Source organism: Ovis aries, chromosome 6, assembly GCF_016772045.2.
Source record: "Ovis aries strain OAR_USU_Benz2616 breed Rambouillet chromosome 6, ARS-UI_Ramb_v3.0, whole genome shotgun sequence".
NCBI lineage: Eukaryota > Metazoa > Chordata > Mammalia > Artiodactyla > Bovidae > Ovis > Ovis aries.
In genome coordinates, this window is record NC_056059.1 from 16,229,008 (window position 1) to 16,253,506 (window position 24,499).

Here is a 24,499-nt window from a genome sequence, read left to right on the forward strand (position 1 = left end):
ACTGTACACAGTACACTGTAGAAATGTACACGGGGCACACGTCCAACCACCACCATCACCATCACCATCACACAAGGACGCAAAGCCACATTCCTATTTTATTCTGTCAAGCTTTCAAGGTATAAATCTAGAAAACCAAGAGGGAGAACATTATTTCACAGACTGAATGACATGATAAAGAACCTGTTATTAACAGGTGCCCAATATTTTAAAAAAGACATTCTCTTTAAACTACTTGTCATGAAAGTATTCTCTTCAGAGAGTTGGAGTTGCTTAATAAAAGGCATCTTTACTGTTCCCTAGATACAGTTACACTGAGAATAAATAAAACCAGTCTAAAGAGAAAATAAATCCCTTGGGGAGGCTAGCTTTTTTAAACTCAAGAGCTCAGGCTTTGGAGCGACTGTTACCTTTCCTAACCTAGTCTTCTAAGCACATACACTAGAAAACTTTGCAAGGGTTCCCACAAAAGAACGGTTTTTATGGGAATCACTTTCCACAGTACTTTCTTTCCTATACTTTATCCAAGAAAGTACCTGTGTCAAGAACAGACTTTTTCTCAACTTACAAAAGAAACATTCCCTTCACTTATTCTAAATCTTAATATAGGAAAGTTTCCTCCTTCTTTAAATGATTAATCAAGGCACCTTAAATCTACAGACTTTCTTTTACCTTGCCATACATGCTTCAGTTAAAAATTAAACATATTAGAAACAGGGTTGGCTTTATTAATTCAGAAATATTGAAAAGGAGGGTACTGGGAATAATGATTTATTTAATGACTCTGCACATATGCAGGCCCCAACCACTACTATCAAAGAAGCCACTGCTTTTCAGAGTTCGATGAGAACAAAGCAAAAACAGTAAGAAATATTAAACAGACAAGCAGCAGGACATTATGGATAAAATGGGGTCTCTGAGTTCAATTCCAGGAAATACCACTTACTACCTGTGTGTTTTGGGGCAAATTACTAACCTCTCTGTTCTTCATTTATATCATCTGTAAGACGGGACAATGACTACCTCAAATGGTTGCTGGGAGGATTAAATGAATTAATATATTTTAAATCTTAGAATGGAACCTGAAATACAGTAAATACTACACAAGTATTTGCTACAATCACTACTGAACTTCACGTTTTTGCGTATATCTAAAAGAAAACAATTATTTTCAACTATTCTCAATACTTATCCCTAGGGCAAGTCATTAGAAAAAGAACCTTCTACCAATCTGAGCAACACTTTGAGTAATGCCAGTTCCTTTAAAAACATGTAGAATATTTTCTAGGACTACCAGTCTTTTTCAAGATACACTGGATTTCTCTCAAAGTCTATGAGATATTCAATAAAGTACTTTACAACACATTTTATCATAACATATTTATAATAACTATTTCATATCTCCTTCTATTTTATACAATATTTAATTCCTTCTACCTTCTTTTAAAACCAACAACAAAAAATTTATTAGCAGGTAAACCTATTAGCTGGGCTTTCCAGGTGGCTCAGTGGTACAGAATCTGCCCACCAATGCAGGAGACATAGGTTCTATCTGCGGGTTGGGAAGAACCCCTGGAGGAGGAAATGGCAACCCACTCCAGTATTCTTCCCTTGGAAATCCCAGGGACAGAGGACACTGGCGAGCTACAAGTCCATGGTGTCACAAAACAGTCATACACACCTTAGCCACTAAACAACAATAAACCTATTAGTACTTAGTAGCATATATATATATATTATAAAATATATATACATGCTGTATATATATTTGTATATGTACAAATTTTTACTATGCCTGATTAAATTAATGGAATTATTTCTAACTTTTATGCATGATTCCTATTTAAATACTAAAAAAAAAAGTCAAATAACAGAGTTTGATAAACACTATGCCACTCCCGTGTTCTTGCCTGGAGAATCCCAGGGACGGGGGAGCCTGGTGGGCTGCCGTCTATGGGGTCACACAGAGTCATACACAACTGAAGTGACTTAGCAGCGGCAGCAGCATGCAAATATTTGGGGCTTCCCTGGTGGCTCAGAAGATAAAGAATCTGCCTGCAGGTCCCCTGCAGAAGGGAAGGGCAACCTACTACAGTATTCTTTGGCTGGAGAATTCCATGGACAGAGGAGCCTGGCAGGCTACAGCATGGGGTCGCGAGCTGGATGTGACTGGAGCGCATAACACTATGCATGTATTTTACCACAGGAATACAGTGCTTTTTAAGACAATCTTTGCTTCACAAATAGCTTAATATTAGGTACATATTACAACGCTTTGTTTCAAATTTGGCAATGAGAAACAGCATATTGATTCACTGTCTAGTTTTTATAACTTACTATAAAAAAGAATGACTTTGACATTTAAACTTGACAGCTTTTAATAATTTTGGCTTATGAGATATAAGATGAAATTTATTTGTCAGTGGAGTTTATGATGCCTCCTGAAACTTTAGGAACACATTTTATTGGATTAAAAACTAAATCAGACTATTTGAGAAAGAATAAAATGTGCCTCACTGGTTTGAAAATGAGGACTGCCTTTGCCAATTAGGTTATGTGGAGATACTACCTGTGAGGTAAAAGTATGTGATATTATATTGGCAATAGTATAATGAAATTTACAGTATCTTGAATAACTGCTAATTCAGTAAAACAAACACCTCTCTAAACCTCAACTTCTCTCTTCTATAAAAGAAATATATGGTATGTCTGCTTCACACGATGATCAAGTGTGACAATAAAACCTAAAGGCGTTTGTAAACTGTAAACTGCTACATGAAATAATAATGCTACCAGCTATCCACAACCTAGAAAATAAACTCAGAAGGTTAAAAAACCTAAAAGAACAATATTGCTTTAATAAAACCCTTCCAATACCATTCCTATCTACCTTACATGACCAAAATTTTCTCAGTAATTATCTGTACAAAAATAAACAACTATAAATGAAATTTTTCTAAAATATATCTTATTTTAATAATGAACCATATGCAACCCAGGTACAGAAAGCTATGGTGGGGCAGACAGAAAGCCATTAACCTCAATGAAAGATGTATTTCCAATGAAAAGGTACTTTCCATTTAAAAAGCACCGAAATTCATAATGTTTATTGTTTTCACCAACTAGAAACTCAAAATAACTCTACTGACAGAATAATCAAGAAGAAAAAGTGTTAATTCTTAGACACCTGTGGTTATAGACAATAACACAAATTTTAAAACTTCAATTATATATGTATATATACATATATATAGTAGCAGAGAAGCATGATGGAGTGTTAAAAATTTTCTAGCTTAAGTATATATTTTTACTACATTCAAGAGAGGAGATATGATATTAAGAAGAAAAAGGAAAAATGTAAACTTTCTCATTGTTAAAGAAGGGCTCATTTCACTATTTTTTTTAAAGGATGACAGACTTCATCCCAGTGGATACAACGAAAACCACAACATCTTTGTTTTAAAAGTCAATGTCTGCAGTACACTGAAAATTATGTAACTGCAAGTATTTAAACTTCTGGTGAAAAGTTTTAGATGTCGATCTAAAAATGTTCAAGTAGTTCTAGTTTTCTTCAAAAAATTTTAGGAGGTATGCAAGCAAAAATTCGAAGTCTCTACTCTAAAAACCAGTAAAAGTTGCTGAGAGAATAACTAAGAAAGGGTATCTCTGAAACACTGGGAAAAAAGCACAACCTAAATGGGGTCGCACAGAGTCGGACACGATTGAAGCGACTTAGCAGCAGCAGCAGCAGCAAAGGTTGAGAACTATGTTTTATTTGCCGGGCTTTCTGAGGACTTAAGCCTGGAGGCCGGTATCTCAGACAGCTCTGAGGGGCTGTTCTGAAGGGGTAAGGGAGGAGCCAGGATATATAGAGGTTTTGGGGACAAAGACCAGGCAGCTGGAACATCAAAAGATCACCATTAATTAAAGAAAACCAGTTAATCGATGTAGCACTTTTCTACATATGGCAAGATGCAGTGAAATCACTCCTCTGATATGCACCACCGCTAGGCCAACGCCCAGTTCTTTCCCTTTCCGAACTCCCTCAGGCGCCCCGCTGCAGCGGTTTAGGGCAAGGCAGCAGGCAGCCCCATTGCTGCTGTCCTGAGTTCCCTCAGGGCTGACTGCTGGCGGGCAGCTACAGCGCCTCGGTGGCTGCCCCCTTCTTTGTTATATAGCAGGCAACATTTTTCATTCACAGGAGAAAAAGACTAATCTCTTTCAAGTAACAATATTCCAGACATCGTATCAGACCCGGAGCACACCATACACAGCTGCAGCCTGCAGAACTACCAGAACTATCAGGCCCACAAACCACTATGTGCACAACACGCTTGGTGCCAGAGCTCACACAGACCTGTGTGTACATTCCAAATCCATCCAAAGGCATTGAAAGAGACCACTCAGCAGCCTATCTTCTACTTCAGAAAACAGAACAATAAAAGCTGCAATGCAAATGTCTCCAGTATTATCTTTTCTGTTACTTATTCAAGGAGCGTTATCTTGAGTAAGATAAGAGCTCAACAGCAGACAAAAACAATAATTCAGCCTCATAGAGACACCACAAGATAGGAAGGTGAGAGTTACAGATTTTTCATTCTACTATTCCCTAATTTATCATCTTGAGCAAGTTACCTAATTGCTGTGAATGTCACTTTTCTTATCTTAAAACCAGGATGTCTACCTAGTAGAACTGATAAAGGGTTTAAAATAAATTAGTGGGGGGCAATGTAAAGGACCAAAAGAAGCAACATACGTAATATCTGGAAGGTGGCCACCAGTGCACTCATTTAGTTAGGGCTCCTACCTACCCTTAAGCTTCTTCTACTCATGATAAGCAAAACTCTCCTGATAGTCCCTCACTTTGAAGGTTAATGCTGTAATAACTAGATTCTATTCCTAATACATCTACTGGCTTGTTGGGAATCAACGGATGCCCTTTGGTGCTGCAGTTGGTTTTTCTTAAAAAAAAACAAAAGAAGAAGAAGAAAATCCATAATGTACAATCCAATCAAATGACAGAAAAGCCTCTGCTGACCACAGGAACACTTAGGAGGTGCAGGTAAGAGCAGTGAGACAAGTCGAAGGATTTATGTGGCTTTCCCCGAGTTTCAAAACAAAAAAGCGTTCTTCAAACTCAAGGTGAGGGGTTGTCATCACATAGTGATACAGTGCCTAAAACACATCCCCAAAACAGTTCTCTCTCATCTAATGAGAAATACAGTATATTAACCTGAAACATCAACAGATTTGGAATTTCAGCCAGACGCAAAATAGTCAAGAATACTGCCAAAAGAAAAGGCAGTGTGGGGAGACAGGGTTAAAAGAACACCTTCACTTAACACACGCAAACTATTAAACGAGCAAACAAATAAACCATATTGTTTGTCAACAAGGCAAGAGTGCGGCTTACAATTTCATTTCCATCCTCTCGTTCTAAAAACTGGGTCAAAAGTTACTTTCTATTAATTATAAAGACAAGCAAAGAAGTCATCAAAGAGGGTATGTAAATTCACTAAATAAGGAAATCTTGGGTGTTTCATCCTAGAAGAAACAACAATAATCTATATTAAAAAAAGAGAAATGAAATGGTCCATAATAGAGGGATGATTAGTAGATTATACTGACACAATGAATTAGTCATCATGATTACAAAACTGTACAGACATATACGGAGAACTATATAATTTAATAAATGTAAAAGCAAAATACAAAATATTATGCAAACTGATTACAATTATATAAAATGCATAACAGATTTAAACAAAATTCTACCACATATATAAAATCATAAACAGAGGCTGGAATATATTAAAATATAATCATCTGAATAGAAACTATCAATTAGTTTTTTCATATTTTCTATAAATTATGGTTATTCAGTTTGACTTTTTAAAATCAGCTATTTGAATTAGCATGTACGTATATGTGTGTATGTACTATACCTAGTATAGTGAGATTTCTCAAATACCTTTCTGCTGTAATAGCTCTGACGGCTGTGTAACCGAGGCCACAGGCTCCACTGGACGATTTGCAGCAGGAGGCATTCTAGCTGACGAGGCTCCTGACACAACAGTGGATACTACTGGGCTGGACTTGGGCTGAACATTTTGCATTACAGAACAGGACAAGGAATCTGCAACTGAAGACAGGAAACTGTTTCACCCACAGCAGTAAAGCTTGAAATATATTAAAATACCAACAAAACACAGTTTATCTGAAGTTCTTGTAGAAACTTCAGCAGCATCACATTTATCTGCTATGTCTGTATCTAGGAAATAATGGGTCCAAAGAAATTATTTTCCAAAAAACGAAAAACTTAACTCACTAAATGTTTTAATACCCCTTAATGGTAATTTTCCTAAAACATTCCACAAGCTTCCAAACCTTCTTAAACAAAATGAACCCCAACCATCTTTACTAAAGATCACTATTATTAATATGGACTATTGCACTGTACAGCGGTGTACCTCAGATGATAGAGGTGGTCTGCGTCAACAGTAATGTGATCTGTGAATTATACAGATGTTTCCAGTACTAGCTCTGACCCCACTTTGTACTGTAAACTGCCACGTCTCATTTGCTGTCTCTAGTCAGATGCCCTGTCTCACAGGTAGCTAAGTGAGGTTCTGAGATTAACATCAGGTTGGACTTCTGGAGAGAAGTGCATGTGATTCGTAGCCGGTCTCTGTGACAGCTCCAACTGCCCGACCTGCAAGATCATCTTCAGCCAAACAAGAGATAATAGAAGAACCTACGATGACAACCCAGGTGTTCACTGGCGGATGAATGGACCTGAAAAATGTGGTGGCTCTAGATATATACACATGGAGGTATGTGTATGCATATATACGTGTGTGTGTGTGTACACACAATACAGGGCATGAATGGATACAGAAAATGTGGAAATAAAGAAAATACACACACATACACTGGAATACCATTCAACCACAAACATGCAGGAAATGCTGCCACGAGACAACGTGAATGGACCTGAGGTCATCATGCTAATTGAGGTTAAATCCGAAAAACTGTGTATGGTCCAAGTTATATATGGAACCTAAAAAAGCCAAATTCGTAGAAAGTTTTGGTTACCGGAAGCAGGGAGGTGAATAAAATAGGGAGATACTGGTCAAAGGGTACAAACTCTCAGTTAGGAGTCGGTTCTGGAGCTCTAATGTACAGTATGGTGACTATACTTAAAAACACTGTTATAATATACTTTAAAGTATGACAGTATATCTTAAATGTTCTCACCAAATACACAAAAAAGGCAATTATGAGAGGTGACTAACCCTGCTATGGTAGTCATTTTGCAATAAATTTGTATATCATTATGCGGCACATCTTAAACTTACACCACAGTATACACACACAGACAGGTACGTATGTGTGTTATATGCATGATGTGTGTATACATACATGAACAAACTCAGGTCTAAGACTGAAACAAATTTAACAATATATACAGTAACAGAACAAAATGTGATATATTTCCCAATAGTGTACAAACAACACAAATATGAGGAATGGGGAAAGAAGGTGGACTGTGGCCTAAATGCACTGACCGCCACATTATTTTTAGTATGGACAAACATCACTGTGAGAGACACAGTCAACAATATTTTTCAGTTCCTCTCATTAAGAAGCGGGAATCTATTTTCCCACTCCCTGAATCGAGGTTAAACTTTCGACTGGCTTTCACCAGCAGAATGTGGCAAAAGTAATGGTGTACAAGCTCAAGACCTCAGGTTTTGAGAGGCACTGAATGAAGCTTATACCTTTCTGCTCTTGAAATGCTGCCCTGACCCCGTCATGTAAGGAAGCAGATCTGGTCAATGTGGAGAAAAACCCAAGTACTCACGTGAACAGTGGGCACCAATGCTAGACATGTGACTGAAGCCCTAGGATCCTTCAGCCCAGCCAACTGTCAAGCTAAATGAAGTCACAGAAGCCCAGGAAAACAAGCAGAGGAAGCCAACTAACCCACAGAACTGTGAAAAATAATAAATAATTCTGGTTTTCAACCAGCATTAGATAACCGATAAAATCATTCCAAATGTCAAAGTAACAAGAGTGATGAGTATATTTAACAGCACAAGGTAAAAATTAAGAAAGTTATAATCACTCAAAATTGAGTGAGAAAGAAAAGGGGTATGGAAAACAGTAAATATGCTAATTTTACCTTTGCTCATATGAGAAACTAAAAGACATTGTATAAAAATATAGAAAATATTTCCGCCTCTGGTAATGATGATCTAGGAAATTATGACTAAACCTTCTAAGGAAGATAACTTTAAAAACTATATTCTAAAAGATCTTCTTAAAATCACCAAAAACCTAACATGACATAAACTAATCTCTGGGGGAAAATCTGTAAGAAATTGAAAACTGAAGAGAAATAAGCCCAACACTCAGACCTGCTTTCGAAACCCTGTGGATATCTATCACAAACCAGATCTGCTGTTCTTGGTGGCCCTGCAGAGTATGGAAAATAAGATGCCTTCCACAGCACACCCAAGATAGGGTACCTGCTACGGCAGCCCATACCTTCACTTTCGGATAGTATCTGAAGGGTTATAACCTCAGGACCAGGATAAACCAGGAAGCCAGGCCTTACAAAAGCCAGCAGCTTTGATTCAGAACGTCTACACAGTGCACTACACCTAGGGCCTTAGACTGGGATGAATGTGATCACAAGCTGGTAGTTCTTGGAGGAAACTGGCAGAAGGAAATATAAATCCTCTCTGAGAATGATTCCATCCCCCTGGGCCTCTAGACGGCCCCACAAGTAATTTTTCAGAAACAAAATTCCAGGCACCAAGTCGAAGAGAAGTAGTTCGGGTGTGCACAGGGCCCTCTGCGCTCTCCAGTCTCCAGCTTGATACATGGCATCGTCCTGCTCACAGTCCTTCAATATTCTGCCAGTGCTTGAGGGTGCAGACAAAACATCTTGTCCTGAAAAGCTTAATGTGGTCAACCAGGCCCTGAATGATCCCAGCCTCCTCCTGGCCCACGGTTCTCCTCTAGCTTCAAAGTCTTTCAGTCCCTTGCACTTGCTGTGCTCTCTTCCATTAAAGGGAATTACACGTAAGCCCCTTTAGATGTAACAGACTTTTCGCTTTAATAAAATAATTGATACAATTCAGTCTATGCCTTACATATGTGTATGTAGTTATAAAATCATAAGAAAAGAAATACCCATGAACTCAGCATCCAACTGTGAAAAGAAAGCGTTTCCAATATTGCTGACGCTCTTGGTGCACTCCTCACAGCAGGCATTCCCTTGCCTCCCTCCTGACTGTGTTCACTATCCCCTTGCTTTTGTTATTCAATAGTTTACCACACAGATAAGTATCTCTAAACATTATTTCTGCTTGTTTTTTAACTTTATCACAAGACAGTAAATGCCTGCAATGCGGGAGACCCGGGTTCGATCCTTGGGTCAGGAAGATCCCCTGGAGAAGGAAATGGCAATCCACTCCAGTACTATTGCCTGGAAAATCCCATGGACGGAGGAGCCTGGTAGGCTACAGTCCATTGGGTCGCAAAGAGTTGGACATGACTGAGCGACTTCACTTGCCTTCCTAGAAGATTACAGCTTCTCGAGGTAAGGCATCGAGTCTTTTTATTTGCTATTTTATTTCCCAGCACTAAAATAAATGCCTGTCACATAGTTAGCTTTCAAATATCTGTCAAATAAATGAAGACAAGTTCCACAAATATTAAAGACCACCCAAAAAATGCCAGGAAAAAAAACCAACAACAAAACTACCCCTTTCATAAAGAGAATGTGACAGATGAAATATGGTATATTTAGCAACAGAACACAATTTTTTTTTTTTAAAAACCGTTTATCTATTTATTTGTTGGCATTAAGGTAGTTCCCTAGTTAGTTCTTAGCAGCTCCTCAGTAAGTGTACATACAACTCTGTTGGAACTAGGGAGATTGAATTCTCAACTAATAATACCATTACCCATTCAAGCTGTTCAAACTAGAAAATTTTAAGTCAACTTCTATTATTCCCTTTTCCTTCATAAACCCTATCAACCAATTCTTGAAATCATCTCTTGCCACCTGTCTTCTATCTGAACAAATCCCAACCTATGTTATCATCCTTCAACTAGACAGTTGTAGTTAATTCCTAGTTAGTCTTGTCTCCAAGTTCTTCCTCTTCCAATTCACCTACCACACTTCTCACAAAGGAAGATCAAAATCACAAATCTGACAGTGTCACCACTGTGCTTGTAAATTTCTGGTGGCTGCTGATTACAGACAGAACCAAGCTTATGTTTTTCCTTCACCTCGTCTTTTCCTCTCACCTTCCCAATGCCACAGCCCAGCAGAAACTGGGAAACTGAGACACCAGAAAGGAATAACCGATAAAACCAAGTTTTGAAGGAAGTGGTCGTAAAGATGGACGTTTCATCTTCTGAGCTTAAAGGAGCAAGTATCGAAAATCTTCAGGTGGAAGGTACAAAGGTGAGAAAGATAAGGTTCAAGAGTGCCTATGAAAAACTGAAGGAGTACGAGGGAGCAAAATTATTACTATCTCACAACTCTGCAGTCTCAACACAAGTTCCCGAAGCTGAAAATAATCTCTTAGCTGTACTATTTGCATCTCCAATGTAGTTTTCTAACATTTCTAACTTGATTTCTGTATCCAGAGAGTCACCTCCTAGTATCTACTTAGCTTTTCCTCAGGCACATCATCACCCTAAGATGACAGACATATATTAACCTATCAGTGATTACACCTTACTATCATGTAAGTTGTAGGTTTTTACACGAGGATTTTATCAATGTTTATTATTATTTTTATGAGATTTTTAAAATTATTTATTTATTTATTTTTTAATTTTTATTTTTACTTTATTTTACTTTACAATACTGTATTGGTTTTGCCATACATTGACATGAATCCACCATGGGTGTACATGCGTTCCCAAACATGAACCCCCCTCCCACCTTCCTCCCCATAACATCTCTCTGGGTCATCACCGTGCACCAGCCCCAAGCATGCTATCAGTAGATTTTTTAAAGTTTCTTTTTTAAAAAAATAAAACTGTACTTGGTAAAATAGCATTAATCAGATAGTACTATTTTACAATATGCCAGCAAGATATAATCCTTGTTGAACTTGTATTACTCAACCAACTTCACCTCAAACTAGGAAAGAGCTTCTGAACCTTGAGAAATTTACCTATAGTGACAGGTAAAAAAAATTTAATGGCCTAATGATACCTTTTAAACACTAGCCAAAATTTCACCCTAAATTAACTAAACACAGCACTCAAAACATACATCACTATGTTTTTAACAAAAATAATCTGAAATTCTAGTGCTAAATTAATGTGCTTTTCTAAAAAGGCAAATGAGATAATGTTTAAATGTCTCTTTTATTCCACATTTCTGAATATGAACTCAATTGCCTAAAAGTAACAGCATGTATCAATCACTGTATTTTTGATAATCACTTAACTCAGGTGGTACAGATGGTAAAGCATCTGCCTACAATGCGGGAGACCCAGGTTCAGTTCCTGGGTTGGGAAGATCCCTTGGAGAAGGAAATGGCAGTCCGCTTCAGTACTCTTGCCTGGACAAAATCCCACGGACAGAGGGGCCTGGTAGGCTACAGTCCATGGGGTCGCAAAGAGTCGGACACAACTGAGCGACTTCACTTAGCTCAGGTTATGCTTTTGGATCTCAACCCTTCATGAATTGCTGAAGTTTAACTATATTACCTGAAAATGAAACTAATATAATCAAGTAATAATATGCAATCATTCTTATCAATTACTCAAAGATTAGTCTTCATACAAAACCATGCTTAACATGTAAGATTCCTACTTTGACAATATAAATTTAAGTGTCCAAAGCAATTAAACTGCTTGTCTTTCTAGAAAGTTACAATCAATATACCTATGGTTCCCAAACCTTGTACTTAGGTACTCAAGTTGCCCTTGCAACAGACTCACGGTTCCAAGGGATGTTTTAAATTTTCCAAGAGAAAAACAGTAACATCTGTCAGAAAACGTTATGAACTATTACTACGATGTAGTGTGGGGCACTGGAAAAAATAGAGAAACATCAACTGAGGACATTTAGGAACTTCTGTAATACTGAATTTTAAAAGTAATCTCTTTATTTCTTTTGAAATGATGACAAGCAATAGGCCATATTAACCTGAGATATATCTAATTTGTCAACTTCTGAACTACAATGAAAAAGTCATTTACCAATCTAAGGGGGGAAAAGCCCACTTCTTTACACATTAACTTCTAAAATTATATATATTATGGCTTTCATAATATAGTATTACAATTAAAACAATGGAAATACACTCCCTTCTCTTTGCCTAATGGACTAATCACTAGTCATTCAAATAGAAGGTAATTTTGTAATTATCCTTACTCTTTATTCAATATTTTTTTGAATAGTAGGCCCTTGCCAATAGGTATTCTACTCATAAGCCAAGTGGCCCCACATTTTTCAATCCTACATCTTAATATAAACTCATCCTATCCAGTCCTATTACTATCTCAGAAATAAGATACAAATTACCTGACTTTCTTCTTTTTCTTGGTCACGAAAGTCATAAAATCCTTAGGTCAGAGGGACCTTAGATAAGCTGATCTGTAAAAGGACTGCTGAAAGGAAAAGGAAACAGGATTTCTACAGGACAGAAAGCCCTGGTTCCGAGATGGGTAGACAGAGAGTCAGAAGAAACCAAGCTTCAGGACACACTCTGCTTCCAGCGCTCAGGACCACAGGCTTTCCGAGTCTGTAAAGCGAAGGGACGGCACTAGAATCTGGATCTGTTACCAGACATCACTCAAGATCCAGGCAGAAATTCAGATTCCCAAGACTACCCTGGAGATTATTCTATTCTAGCTCAGTCAGTTGGGTTTGAGGGATTCTATGCAAGGGATTCTGGTGCAGAGCCAGATTTGGGAACTGTGACGGATGCGTCAAGTTGACTTACCTAAGACCCAGTCAGTACTAACCCCCTTTTTCATGCCTTTCGCCACCATGGAGGCTCCAAAGCCAACTATTCATTTTCTGGCCTTCCCTCATATTAGCCATGGCCTTTTAAACAGCAACGGCAAATGACACGCAAGATGACGCCTGCCAGTGCCACGAACCCACTCTATCCTCTCCCTTCTTTCTGCTTTTAATTTTGACAGGTACGTAAGTTGTCTTGTTCCTATAAACCAACATACTAAGGATGGCAGAGAAGACAATGAGGACGTCTGGATCTCCATCTGCCTAGACTTCTTGACTCCAGAAAAAACACACACCTTTTCTGTTTAAACCACTATTAGCTGCTTGCAACCCAAGGCGTTTCTAAGTAACATCGCACTGAAAGAACAGATGATCTCAAACAAACAGTTCAGATCTAATATTCTGAAGGTCTAACTTTAAATAAGCTAACTGTCCAGGAAAGGATACTTTTCTACAACATTCTTGACATGTGGCTATCTAGACTCTGATAGACCATGTAGAGACATCATTCAGAAAACTATCCCAGATTTCCAGTACTCATTCTTTACATACTGTTTCATTCCGTTCAAGAGCAGATTCTGTTAAGGTCAAAGTGACAAGATGAATTAAAGTGAGTGTATTTTATGCAAACCCCACACTAAATAAACTATATATACACCTTGTGTATATAACTTATAAACAAATAAATTTAATCATATTTTGGTCTAGGAAGGTGAAAAACTAATTACAAGGGTATTCTTCATATATCTTTCTCCATCTTCACTGTCCTTCATTCTAACTTATCTATCTGGGGCTGAGAAAACATCAGCTTTAATGTATAGGAAATATATCTTCTGTGAAAGCTGCAAATAAGAGTTTACCTAACCAGTTTGGTATTTCAGGCTATAATTTTTTTCTACAGAGAATGGGGCTATGACTGGAAGAATAACTGTCCCTAAGTTGAACTAATATAAAAAAGAAAGTAGCAGCTAACAAACCATATCCTCAAATGGACCCTTCCACTGTGCCCTATTCCTAACTCACATTAAAGACAACTACTGCAGAGGCAAGAAAACGTATTAGTGAACACCAACGGAGATCCTAATCGTGGCAAGGAACCATGCTATAGAAGGCAGACGGTCAGGAGGCTAACTGTGAACAGATGAAGGGGAAGCATTCAAAGAGATGCTACAAAATTTTACAGTAAATAAAAGCAAATAAATAGCAAAAGTAAGCTAATTTCCGATTTTTCTAATGGGCAATGTCATCTTTAACCTTCATGCAATAAAAACGGATTGGAAATGCACTGACTTTCAACCATGCTTTGGTGGACTTTTCATTCAACCTACCGGTATTTGTTGGGTTGCTGGCTGTAGCCAGGGAGGTGTGGTTTCGAATCAGATTGTCTTGGGTTGATGGAAGGCCTGGGGCTGACCACGAGAAAGTACTGTATCCTGAAAGACTCTGCTGCTGGTGGTACTGTCGTGATGGTGGAGGTGGAAGCGGGGACGGATGGCTGACAGCGGTGTTTTGACCAGAAAATGAGTTATCTCTAATCGGCCTGACAGCTGGAGCGTTCTGTGAGGTAAACATCTGTGGCCCGTATGGATCACCAGCAGGTAGAGAGGGGTATGGAATACTAGGATACGCAGCATTAGAAACAGTTGACAAAGCATAGTGACCACAAGCAGAGGGAAATCCCTGAGAAGCAACAGACGAACTGGCAGAGTGCGGGGCTGGACTGTTGTAATGATTCACAAAAGAGGAGTACGGCTGGGAGGCACTCGTTTGCAAATGCGATGCGGAGGACGAGGCACCTTGGAAAGATCCCGGAGTAGATCCCACAGCATGAGGGGCGGGAGGAGCCCTGCTATACATCTGCTGTGCTCCTGCTTGCTGGCTGGCTGTGTTAGGAGTCGCCACGTTCTGGGTTGGTACCGTATAGAGACCAGAGTAGTAATCACCACTCTGGCTATCCAATGGCAATGAGGTCATTTTCCCAGGTCCTTGAGAGTAATGTCCTGAGGGAACAATATAGTTTTGAGGAGGCAATCCATACTCAGATGGAACCTGCATTTGATTCTGTGCTGGACCTGAAAAAGAAAAGCAAGTATTGACAGGAATTAGTAAGAAGGCAACTAATTTTTAAGCATAGTTCCCATCTAAATGTTGCCTTAATTTACTTCTTCATAATCCCCAACTGTTACAAGAGATTGTACTCTAACAGACCTGCCGTGGTAGTCAGCCTCCAAGACGGTGCCCAGTTACCTCCTTGCTCTGGTACTCATACCCTCCCACAATAAACCCGGATTGGACTGTGTGACCAGCAGCACACAGCAGAGGCAATGCTATCACTCCTGAGACTTGTCCTGCCTCAGGCACGGGCACTCAGATCTCTCAGTGCGGAAGATCAAAGTTGCCAAGTTGTGAAGAGCTCTCCAGAATAATCCATACAGTGAGGAATCGCATTCTCATGACCAACAGCCAGAGAGAAACTGAGGTCTGCTCACAACCTCAAGAGTGAGTCTGGAAGCAGACTCTTCACACCACGTAATAGAGTCTTAAAGATAACCAGACCCCCAGTTGACAGCCTGACTACAATCTCACGCTGGAGACCCTAATCCAGAATCTCCCAGCTAGACTGCTTCAGGTCCCACAGAAACCATGAGATTAGTACTGGCTGTTTTAAACTGGCAAGTTTCAGGCTATTTTGTCATGTAGTAACAGATAACAATATACCTACCAAAGACGAAGTTCAAACCTTTCTTACTGCCTGCCCCTTTTTTAAATTATAAAACTAACAATATATCTACTATTTAAAGAATTCAAACAATGAAGAACATCAAGTGAAAAGTACAAGTGCCCTTCTCTCCCTGGTGGCTGAAATCCTACTTCCCAGATGTAGTTTAGTTAATGGTTTCTTATGTATTCTTTGGATACCTATATGTACAATATATGTAATATATACACACACACATATATATACTTAACCACAAAGACCATACTACAGTTCAGCAAGGATATCCCTCTGTGTTAGCATATATAAATCTTTATTATTCTAAAAGAATCTAACAATATTTCATTGTAGAAACATAACATTATTTACCAAATCCCCATGATGAATATTTATTCCAGGGAGTGAACTAATTTATGAGGTCTACCTGTGATGAATCTGCAGGATAAGTTCCTAGAATTGAAACTGGAGGTTCAAAGGGTTTAGGGGCAATTAAAATCGGAAGGAAAGTTATGACCAACTTAGATAGCATATTAAAAGAGCATAGACATTACTCTGCCAACAAAGGAGTGGTCATGTATGGATGTGAGAGCTGGACTGTGAAGAAGGCTGAGAGCTGAAGAACTGATGCTTTTGAACTGTGGTGTTGGAGAAGACTCCTGAGAGTCCCTTAGACTGCAAGGAGATCCAACCAGTCCATTCTGAAGGAGATCAGTCCTGGGCGTTCATTGGAAGAACTGATGCTAAAGCTGAAACTCCAGTACTTTGGCCACCTCCCGCGAAGGGTTTACTCATTGGAAAAGACCCTGATGCTGGGAGGGATTGGGGGTAGGAGGAGAAGGGGACGACCGAGGATGAGATGGCTGGATGGCATCACCGACTCGATGGACATGAGTTTGAGTGAACTCTGGGAGTTGGTGATGGACAGGGAGGCCTGGCGTGCTGGGATTCATGGGGTCGCAAAGAGTCAGACACGACTGAGCAACTGAACTGAACTGAAAATTGACCATTATTGCCAAATATCTCCAAAAATGTCTATCAATTTGTTCCTCTCATCAGTGATGCTTCAGAATGCCTCATCTTCCCAACACTGAGTACCATTTTAATGTCTGCCAATCTAATAGGAGAGAAACATTTTAGCTTGCAGTACTAAACTTTGAGTGCTGCTGAGAATCCTTACAAATGTTTCTTAGCCACTTGGGTATCTTTGTTATCTACCCTCTCCCCAAAGGATTGTGTGTCCCTTAATAATTTATAAATGTTCACATACATTAAGCAATTTAACCATGTTATTATGTGCTGCCTGTATTTCCTTCAGATTACTTAACTTTGTCCATGCTGTCTCTTGCTATAGTTTCACAATTATCATGTAGTAAAATCTTTCATGCTTGATAAAATTTTAATTCATGCTTCACAGAGCCTCCCCCACTCCAATATTATAAAACTACCCATGTTTTCCTCTAGTATTTTTAACACTTTCATTTTTACATATTCATCTTTGGTCACCATAGAATGTATTTATTTTATCAGTATCATTAAAGTTACCATAACTTAGACTTCCCTGGTGGCTCAGATGGTAAAGCGTCTGTCTACAATGCAGGAGACCCGGGTTTGAGCCCTGGGTTGGGACGATCCCCTGGAGAAGGAAATGGCAATCCACTCCAGTACTATTGCCTGGAAAATCCCATGGACAGAGGAGCCTGGCAGGCTGCAGTCTATGGGGTCGCAAAGAATCGGATACAACTGAGCAACTTCACTTCACTTCACTTCACTTCACTTCACCATAACTTAATATTAATTTTATTAACAGTCTAAACATTACACTTTGTGCCACTCACTGTTCTAATGTTTTACATATATTCACTCCTTTATTCCTCCTCATAACCACCTGAAATAGAGTATCATTATAACTACTTTATAATAAGATAAATGAAACAAAATTTAAGTTAATAAAGTCACATACTTAGAAAATAATAGGGCTGGGATTTGATTTAGATAATGTGGCTCAAGTCCATGCTTTTAAACAATGATCTGCTGGCCCTCGCTACACTAAAATCCTACTAGCTTTCTTCAGCCCAGAAGGTCAATTATCTCAAACAATGGAATTCTAGTTTTGATTCCAAGGGCAAACTTGAATTATCCTAGAATCTAATTTGCTTGTCTTTTGGAATGAAATAGGTATCTGTGAAGTGAAGTGAAGTAGCTCAGTCGTGTCCGACTCTTTGGGACCCCATGGACTGTAGCCTACCAGGCTCCTCCCTCCATGGGATTCTCCAGGCAAGAATACTGGAGTGGGTTGCCATTTCCTTCTCCAGGGGATCTTCCCGACCCAGGGATCGAACCAGGTCCCCCACATTGCAAGCAGACGCTTTAACCTCTGAGCCACCAGGCAAGCCCCTGAAATGAAAAGTGAAAGTAAAAGTCGCTTGGTCATGTCTGACTCTTTGCCACCCCATGGACCAGGCACTGGCAGGCTCCTCTTTCCATGGAATTCTCCAGGCAAGAATACTGGAGTGGGTAGCCATTCCTTTCTCCAGGGGATCTTTCAAACCCAGGGTAAAAACCCAGGTCTTCCACATTGCAGGTGGATTTTTTATTGTCTGAGCCCCCAGGGAAGTCCAAATGAAAGGATAATCAAATATATATATACATATACACACACACACACACACACACACACACACACACACGTATACAAATTTCAAGCTGCTTCAAGTTCACTGACACAGAAGGTGTCACTGTATTCCTTGCCATAATAATGTATAAAATAGAAAATATGTATTCATAAAAGATACATGAAAATTTCCTTATTCTATTTTCAATTCCTACTAAATAATCTTTAGCATTTAGTCATTTAAATACATTCTCCAAAGATAACTCACATAATCAAGCTGTAAACAAAAAATAATGTCCACACTTCCATAATTCCAAATATACAATGAACCAAAACTCAGGTAACACTATTTAACTAGGTATATAATTTACTTTTCTTATAGGATATTTCACATGATCATAGTTCACTTAAAAGAATTTATTTACTTAAAAGGAAACAAGCCTTAATACAAATCTTTCATTAACATGCCTTAAAAAAAAAAGTATAAAATGTTCTTCTCCTCTTACTAAAGTAGATCTTAAAAAGTGCTTTTGCCACTCTTCATTATAGCCCGAGAAAACCCAACAATGCACAAATTTATTAATCAAGAGATCAGATAAATCTGTTTAAATATCTACTCACTCTGTGATTTGATTTGGCTTATCTATGCTAAATCTATGAAAACGGGACAATAGCCATTATCTTGTCCAAGCTACTCAAATGCCATTCTTCTAAATATAACAGGAATGTTGGAACTGGTAAAAATTTATCAGAAGTAAATTACCCATCCAAAAAAGTCTATTTACTTTTCCATCCATCAAGGAAAAGGAAGGTACTTAATTTGGAGAGAGGGTGCAAAGGTAAGAACAGCTAATTATACATCAGTGCACACCATTCCTTCAGCTCAGCTCAGTTCAGTCACTCAGTCGCGTCCGACTCTTTGCGACCCCATGAATCGCAGCACGCCAGGCCTCCCTGTCCATCACCAACTCCCAGAGTTCACTCAGATTCGCGTCCATCGAGTCAGTGATGCCATCCAGCCATCTCACCCTCTGTCGTCCCCTTCTTCTCCTGCCCCCAATTCCTCCCAGCATCAGAGTCTTTTCCAGTGAGTCAACTCTTTGCACGAGGTGGCCAAAGTACTGGAGTTTCAGCTTTAGCATCATTCCCTCCTAGAAATCCCAGGGCTGATCTCCTTCAGAATGGACTGGTTGGATCTCCTTGCAGTCCAAGGGACTCTCAAGAGTCTTCTCCAACACCACAGTTCAAAAGCATCAATTCTTTGGTGCTCAGCCTTCTTCACAGTCCAACTCTCACATCCGTACATGACCACAGGAAAACCATAGCCTTGACTAGACGGACCTTAGTCGGCAAAGTAATGTCTCTGCTTTTGAATATGCTATCTAGGTTGGTCATAACTTTTCTTCCAAGGAGTAAGTGTCTTTTAATTTCATGGCTGCAATCACCATCTGCAATGATTTTGGATACCACTCCTTATCAAAATCTAAATCATCCAAGAGTACCCTCCGCAAAGATTCTAGTATAATTAAACCAAAATAATTAACTCCTTTCAAAGTAAAATAATTTTTTGAATGTTTAAGATCAATTTTTTAAAACTTGCACTAAAAAAAAAAATAAAGATCAGTTTAAATTGAAAGAAAATGCTAGGACAAGAAAATAATTTTAAAAATTTTGTCTTACTGTGACCTAACAAGTTGTGCATTTTCATCAACTTTAAAATGTATTAGATAATTCTTAACTTTTTCTTGGGGTATATTAATAGTGAATGATCAGTCCTGTCTAAAAGAGACCCCATGGACTGTAGCCCGCCAGGCTCCTCTGTCCATGGGACTTTCCAGGCAAGAATATTGGAGGGGACTATCATTTCCTACTCCAGGGGATCATCCCGACCCAGGGATCGAACTTCAGTTTCCTACATTGCAGCCAACAGGGAAGCCCACGGGGGATGAATATTAAAGTTATATTTCTTCTGTATAAACTACAAATTAAGCCTGGCAAAGATCACAAATGTTTAACCATTCACTTAAAAAAAAAAAAAAGACACTGTAAATTATGGGAATTTTACTAGTATTAGCATTTTCATTTACTTATATTTCCAATAATTGCCTCAGCAACCGTGGCAGTTTTAAAACATGGTCACCACACTCTTTGACACTCTGTTGATTAAAGGGTAGAATCTGTCTATTCCTCCTGAATTTGAGCAGGCTTCCAATTGTAACAGCTTCCACCAATAAAGAATGGCAGAAGCCAAGCTGTGTGAATTCCCAGACTCAGTCATAGACAACTGAGCACCTGTATTGTTTGATGGGATTATCTGCATGTGGATCCCTAAGCAACTCCATAAGAAGCCCATTTACTCCATAGCTGCCATGCTCTGAGGATGCCCAGTCACACAGAGCGGTCACTGCTAGGCACTCTGGTTTTAAGTACAAGTCTGATATATTCTAGTCTAAGTGCCAGATGTGTGAATAAATGAGCCTTCAAGGTCATCCCTAATCCCAGCCATCAAAATAACCTTTGCATCTTCCCAGCTCTGGCCCTAGGCATCCTAAAGCATCTCTGCCGTGCCCTGTTCAAATTCTTAGCTCAACACAAGCTGTGAGAATAATGGTTGTTTAACCTCTATGTTCTGTTGTGATTTATTATGTAGTAATAGCAACCAGAATAGCAATTACTATTTTTAAAAATTTAGGATTCAGATTCTAAAGCCAAAATACTATTTACAACAGTTCACACAAAAAGCAGTACTGAAAATACAAATCTAATGAAACATGTGAAGAATCTATATGTAGAAAACTACAAAACACTGACGAAAGAAATCAAGGACTTAAATAAATGGAATGATATACAGTCTTTGTGGACAGGAAGGCTTGACATGAAGATGTAAGTTATCTTAATTTTGATCTTTAGATTCAATACAATCCCAACAAAAACACATGAAGGCTTTTTTTTTTTTTTAGTAGATACCAACAAGAAAATTCTAAAATTTCTAAGGAAAAGCAAGGTACTAAAATAGAAAAGAAAAAAAAAAAAAACTTTGAAGAAGAATAGCAGATTGTTAGTTCCTTGTTTAAAGCTTTCTAATGGTTTCTCTTGCCATCAAGAATAAATTCAAATTCTCTAATATGGCCTGTAAGATAGTGGGAGACAAGATAATCCCTCCCTTACCCCATGTCCGTGTCCTAATCCCTAGAACCAGTGAGAATGCTAGGTTACATGGCACAGGGGTGGCAGCATTACAGAGAGCATTAGGGCTGTTAGTCACCGGATCTTCGAAGAGGGAATATATAATCCAGGTAAGCTCCACATAATCATGAGCGTCCTTAAAAGTGGAAGAGGGAGGCAGAAGGGAGTCAGAAGGAGCCGTGACCACAGAAGACTCCTCTGAGAGGCAGTGTTGCTGGCTCTGAAGATGGAAAGAGTGGCCAAGAGCCAAGGAATGTGCACAGCCTCTGGAAGCTGGGAAAGGTGAAGAAATGGATTCTCTCCTAGAGCCTCTGGAAGTGAATGCAGCCCTAATGGCACCTGGATTTTAGCCCGGTTAGATTTCCAACCCACAGAAGAGGAATTCTGAATTCATGTTGTTTTAAGCCACCAGTTTGTGGTAATTTGTTACAGCAGCAAAGATAAAACCAATGCAGAGACTTTTCATGATCTGACCCCTGCCCTGCTTGCGTGTGTGCTTGTGCTCAGCTGCCAAGTTGTGTCTGACTCTGTGACCCCACGGTCTGCAGCGCGCCAGGCTCCTCTGTCCATGGGATTTCCCAGGTAAGAATACTGGAGGGGGTTGCCATTTCCTGCCCCAACCAGGGATCGAACCCGTGTCTCCTGCACCGGCAGGCAGATTCCTTACCACTGAGCCACTGGGGAAACTTCTACCCCTCACATCTCAGTACCCCTCCTTTTCACAATCATTTCCTAAAGGTACACCTTAAGCTACTGCAAGTCCTCACCTGGGTTTGCCAAACTTTGATCAATAAAATGTATTAAAAGCTCTGCTACAACTAGAAATGCCTAGTGTTATGGTGAAGTGACACAGAATGCTGAGCTGGTAAAGAAGTATAACTTGCCACCAGAAAAGCAAAGCAGCCACAGCACAACATCAGGTAAGGCTGCATGCTAGAGCTTTGTGTCAAAAGGCCAGCAAAGAGGCTGACTACGGCAGAGTATTAAGTTGCCTTATAAAGACTTCTGAAGAGGATCACGTTAATATATTTTTCCTGGAACTTGCTGTTTTAAAATACAAATGTTCTACGTTTAACTCCTTCAAGAATGTCACTAAAAACTTCAGCACTAAAGTAGCCATGAGTGGAAAGGCTGAAAATCTCTATTCCACATACACCCACTCTTAGCACAGAGAGTTCTCAAGTCATGCTTGTTCACTTCCGACTGTTCACACAGGCTCTTCCTTCTACCTGGAACCTTCGAGGTCCCCTTCTACCCGCTTCACCTGACCAACTCTTACTTATCCTTCAGCTCTCAGCTCTTCCTCTAGAAAACATTCTGTAATTCTACAAGTCGATGCCCACTTAATGTCCGCTTAATGCTGTACTGCAGTATACTGGACCTCTGTGACAGTGCTTTCCACGTGGAACTGCAACTAAGTGCACACTCTGTAAGTCAAAAACCTGGGCCTACTTGGCTCTCCGCTCTATCAGATCCTTAAGGCTTAGGATAGTGACTGCCTCATGGATTCCATTGCTGTGTTTTGAAGAAAAAAAAAAATAAGCCCAGTAAATAATCATCAAACATTTCTGTATCACGGCATTTATCTCATCACAGCTATCAACAACTGCATGATATTTAAGGGCCTCCCTGGCAGCTCAGTGGTAAAGAATCCACCTGCCAATGCAGGAGACTTAAGAGATGCAGGTTCAATATCTGGGTTGGGAAGGTCCCCTGGAGAAGGAAATGGCAACCCACTCCAGTATTCTTGCCTGGGAAATCTCATGCACAGAGGAGGCTGGTGGGCTATGGTCCATGAGGTCCCAAAGAGGCAGACACGACCAAGCGACCGCAGGCATGCACGTGCATGGTATTTAAAGAGAAAAAGAATTCAAAACTTAATACTTTACTACCAGAACAAATTACAAGTCTGAATATTTTTTCTCTGCCATTCTACACTTTTTACTCTTTAGTGGTTCAAGTATGAGAACACTCGAAACAAAAGGCAAGTAAAAATCCACTGCATTTCATCGCATCTAAAGTGTTTTGACATTGCAGCTTTTTCCCTTCTTATTAGATGCATGAGTTTCCTAGTACAAGTGTAACAAATTACTACAAATTTAGTGGCTTAAAATAGTACAAATTTATTACTTTACAGTTTGGAAGTCAGAAGTCCAAAATCAGTTTCACTGGGCAAATGTCAAGGTGTCATGGGCAAAGCTGGTTCTTTCTGAAGCCTGATGAAAGAATCCATTTCCTTGCCTTATTCAGCTTCTAATGGCCACCTGCATTCCTTGGCTTGTGGCCCCTTCCCTCCATCTTCAAAGTACATCATTCTAACCTCTGCTCCTGTGGTCTTGTTACTTTCTCTGTAGGCTGACTCCTCCAGTTTCCAATAAGGATGGTTGCAAGTATATCGGGCCCACCCAGATCCAGGATAATCTCCCTAGCTCTAATCACAGCTGCAAAGGTTTTAGATGGTCAGTGAGATACAGCCTCTGATTTTCTATAAGCACCCTTGCTATCCTTATTGAGAGAAAATTATCATAAAATCTACCCAAACGATAGATCTGCCTCAGTGACATAATTTCCTTCCTGAGATCAGATTCTCACCAAAGGAAAACTGATTCTATTCTTGCTTTATGCAAACTCGATATGAAAATCAAAATTTACACAGCAAGTATTTCATGGAACATCTAGTCACTATACCAGAAAAATCATAGGCTCTTAAATGTTTCCTCATTCCCCTCATTCTGTAGAGAAGCAACATTCTGAATATAAAAATGTTTGCTTCATTAATCTTTTCCTGAATGAAAAAACTGAATTAATTCAGGAAAAATTGAATTCCTGAATCAAATTCCTGAAATTTAAAAAATTTTAACATTAAAAAAAAATTTATTCTTATTTTTTGGTCATGCCACACAACATGCAGGATCTTAGTTTCCCAACCAGGGATCGAACCTGTGTCCCCTGCAGAGGAAGTGCACAGTACTAACCACAG

The 24,499-nt window shown here is 39.3% G+C and overlaps 1 protein-coding gene across 4 annotated transcripts in view; it reads right to left on the minus strand.

Moving 5' to 3' along the window:
• The window catches only part of SEC24B (SEC24 homolog B, COPII coat complex component), a 79,125-nt gene that overhangs the window by 47,696 nt on the left and 6,930 nt on the right, over nt 1–24,499 (minus strand). For 2 of the 4 annotated variants that reach the window (XM_015096380.4, XM_027970818.3), the window contains exons 2-3: nt 14,335–15,078; nt 5,972–6,142 (exon numbers count right to left, since the gene is read on the minus strand). In XM_015096380.4, coding sequence (XP_014951866.2) covers nt 5,972–6,142; nt 14,335–15,078 — 915 coding nt within the window. The remainder of the gene's footprint in view (nt 1–5,971; nt 6,143–14,334; nt 15,079–24,499) is intronic. The other 2 variants (XM_042251141.2, XM_015096378.4) reach the window with 1 other exon arrangement.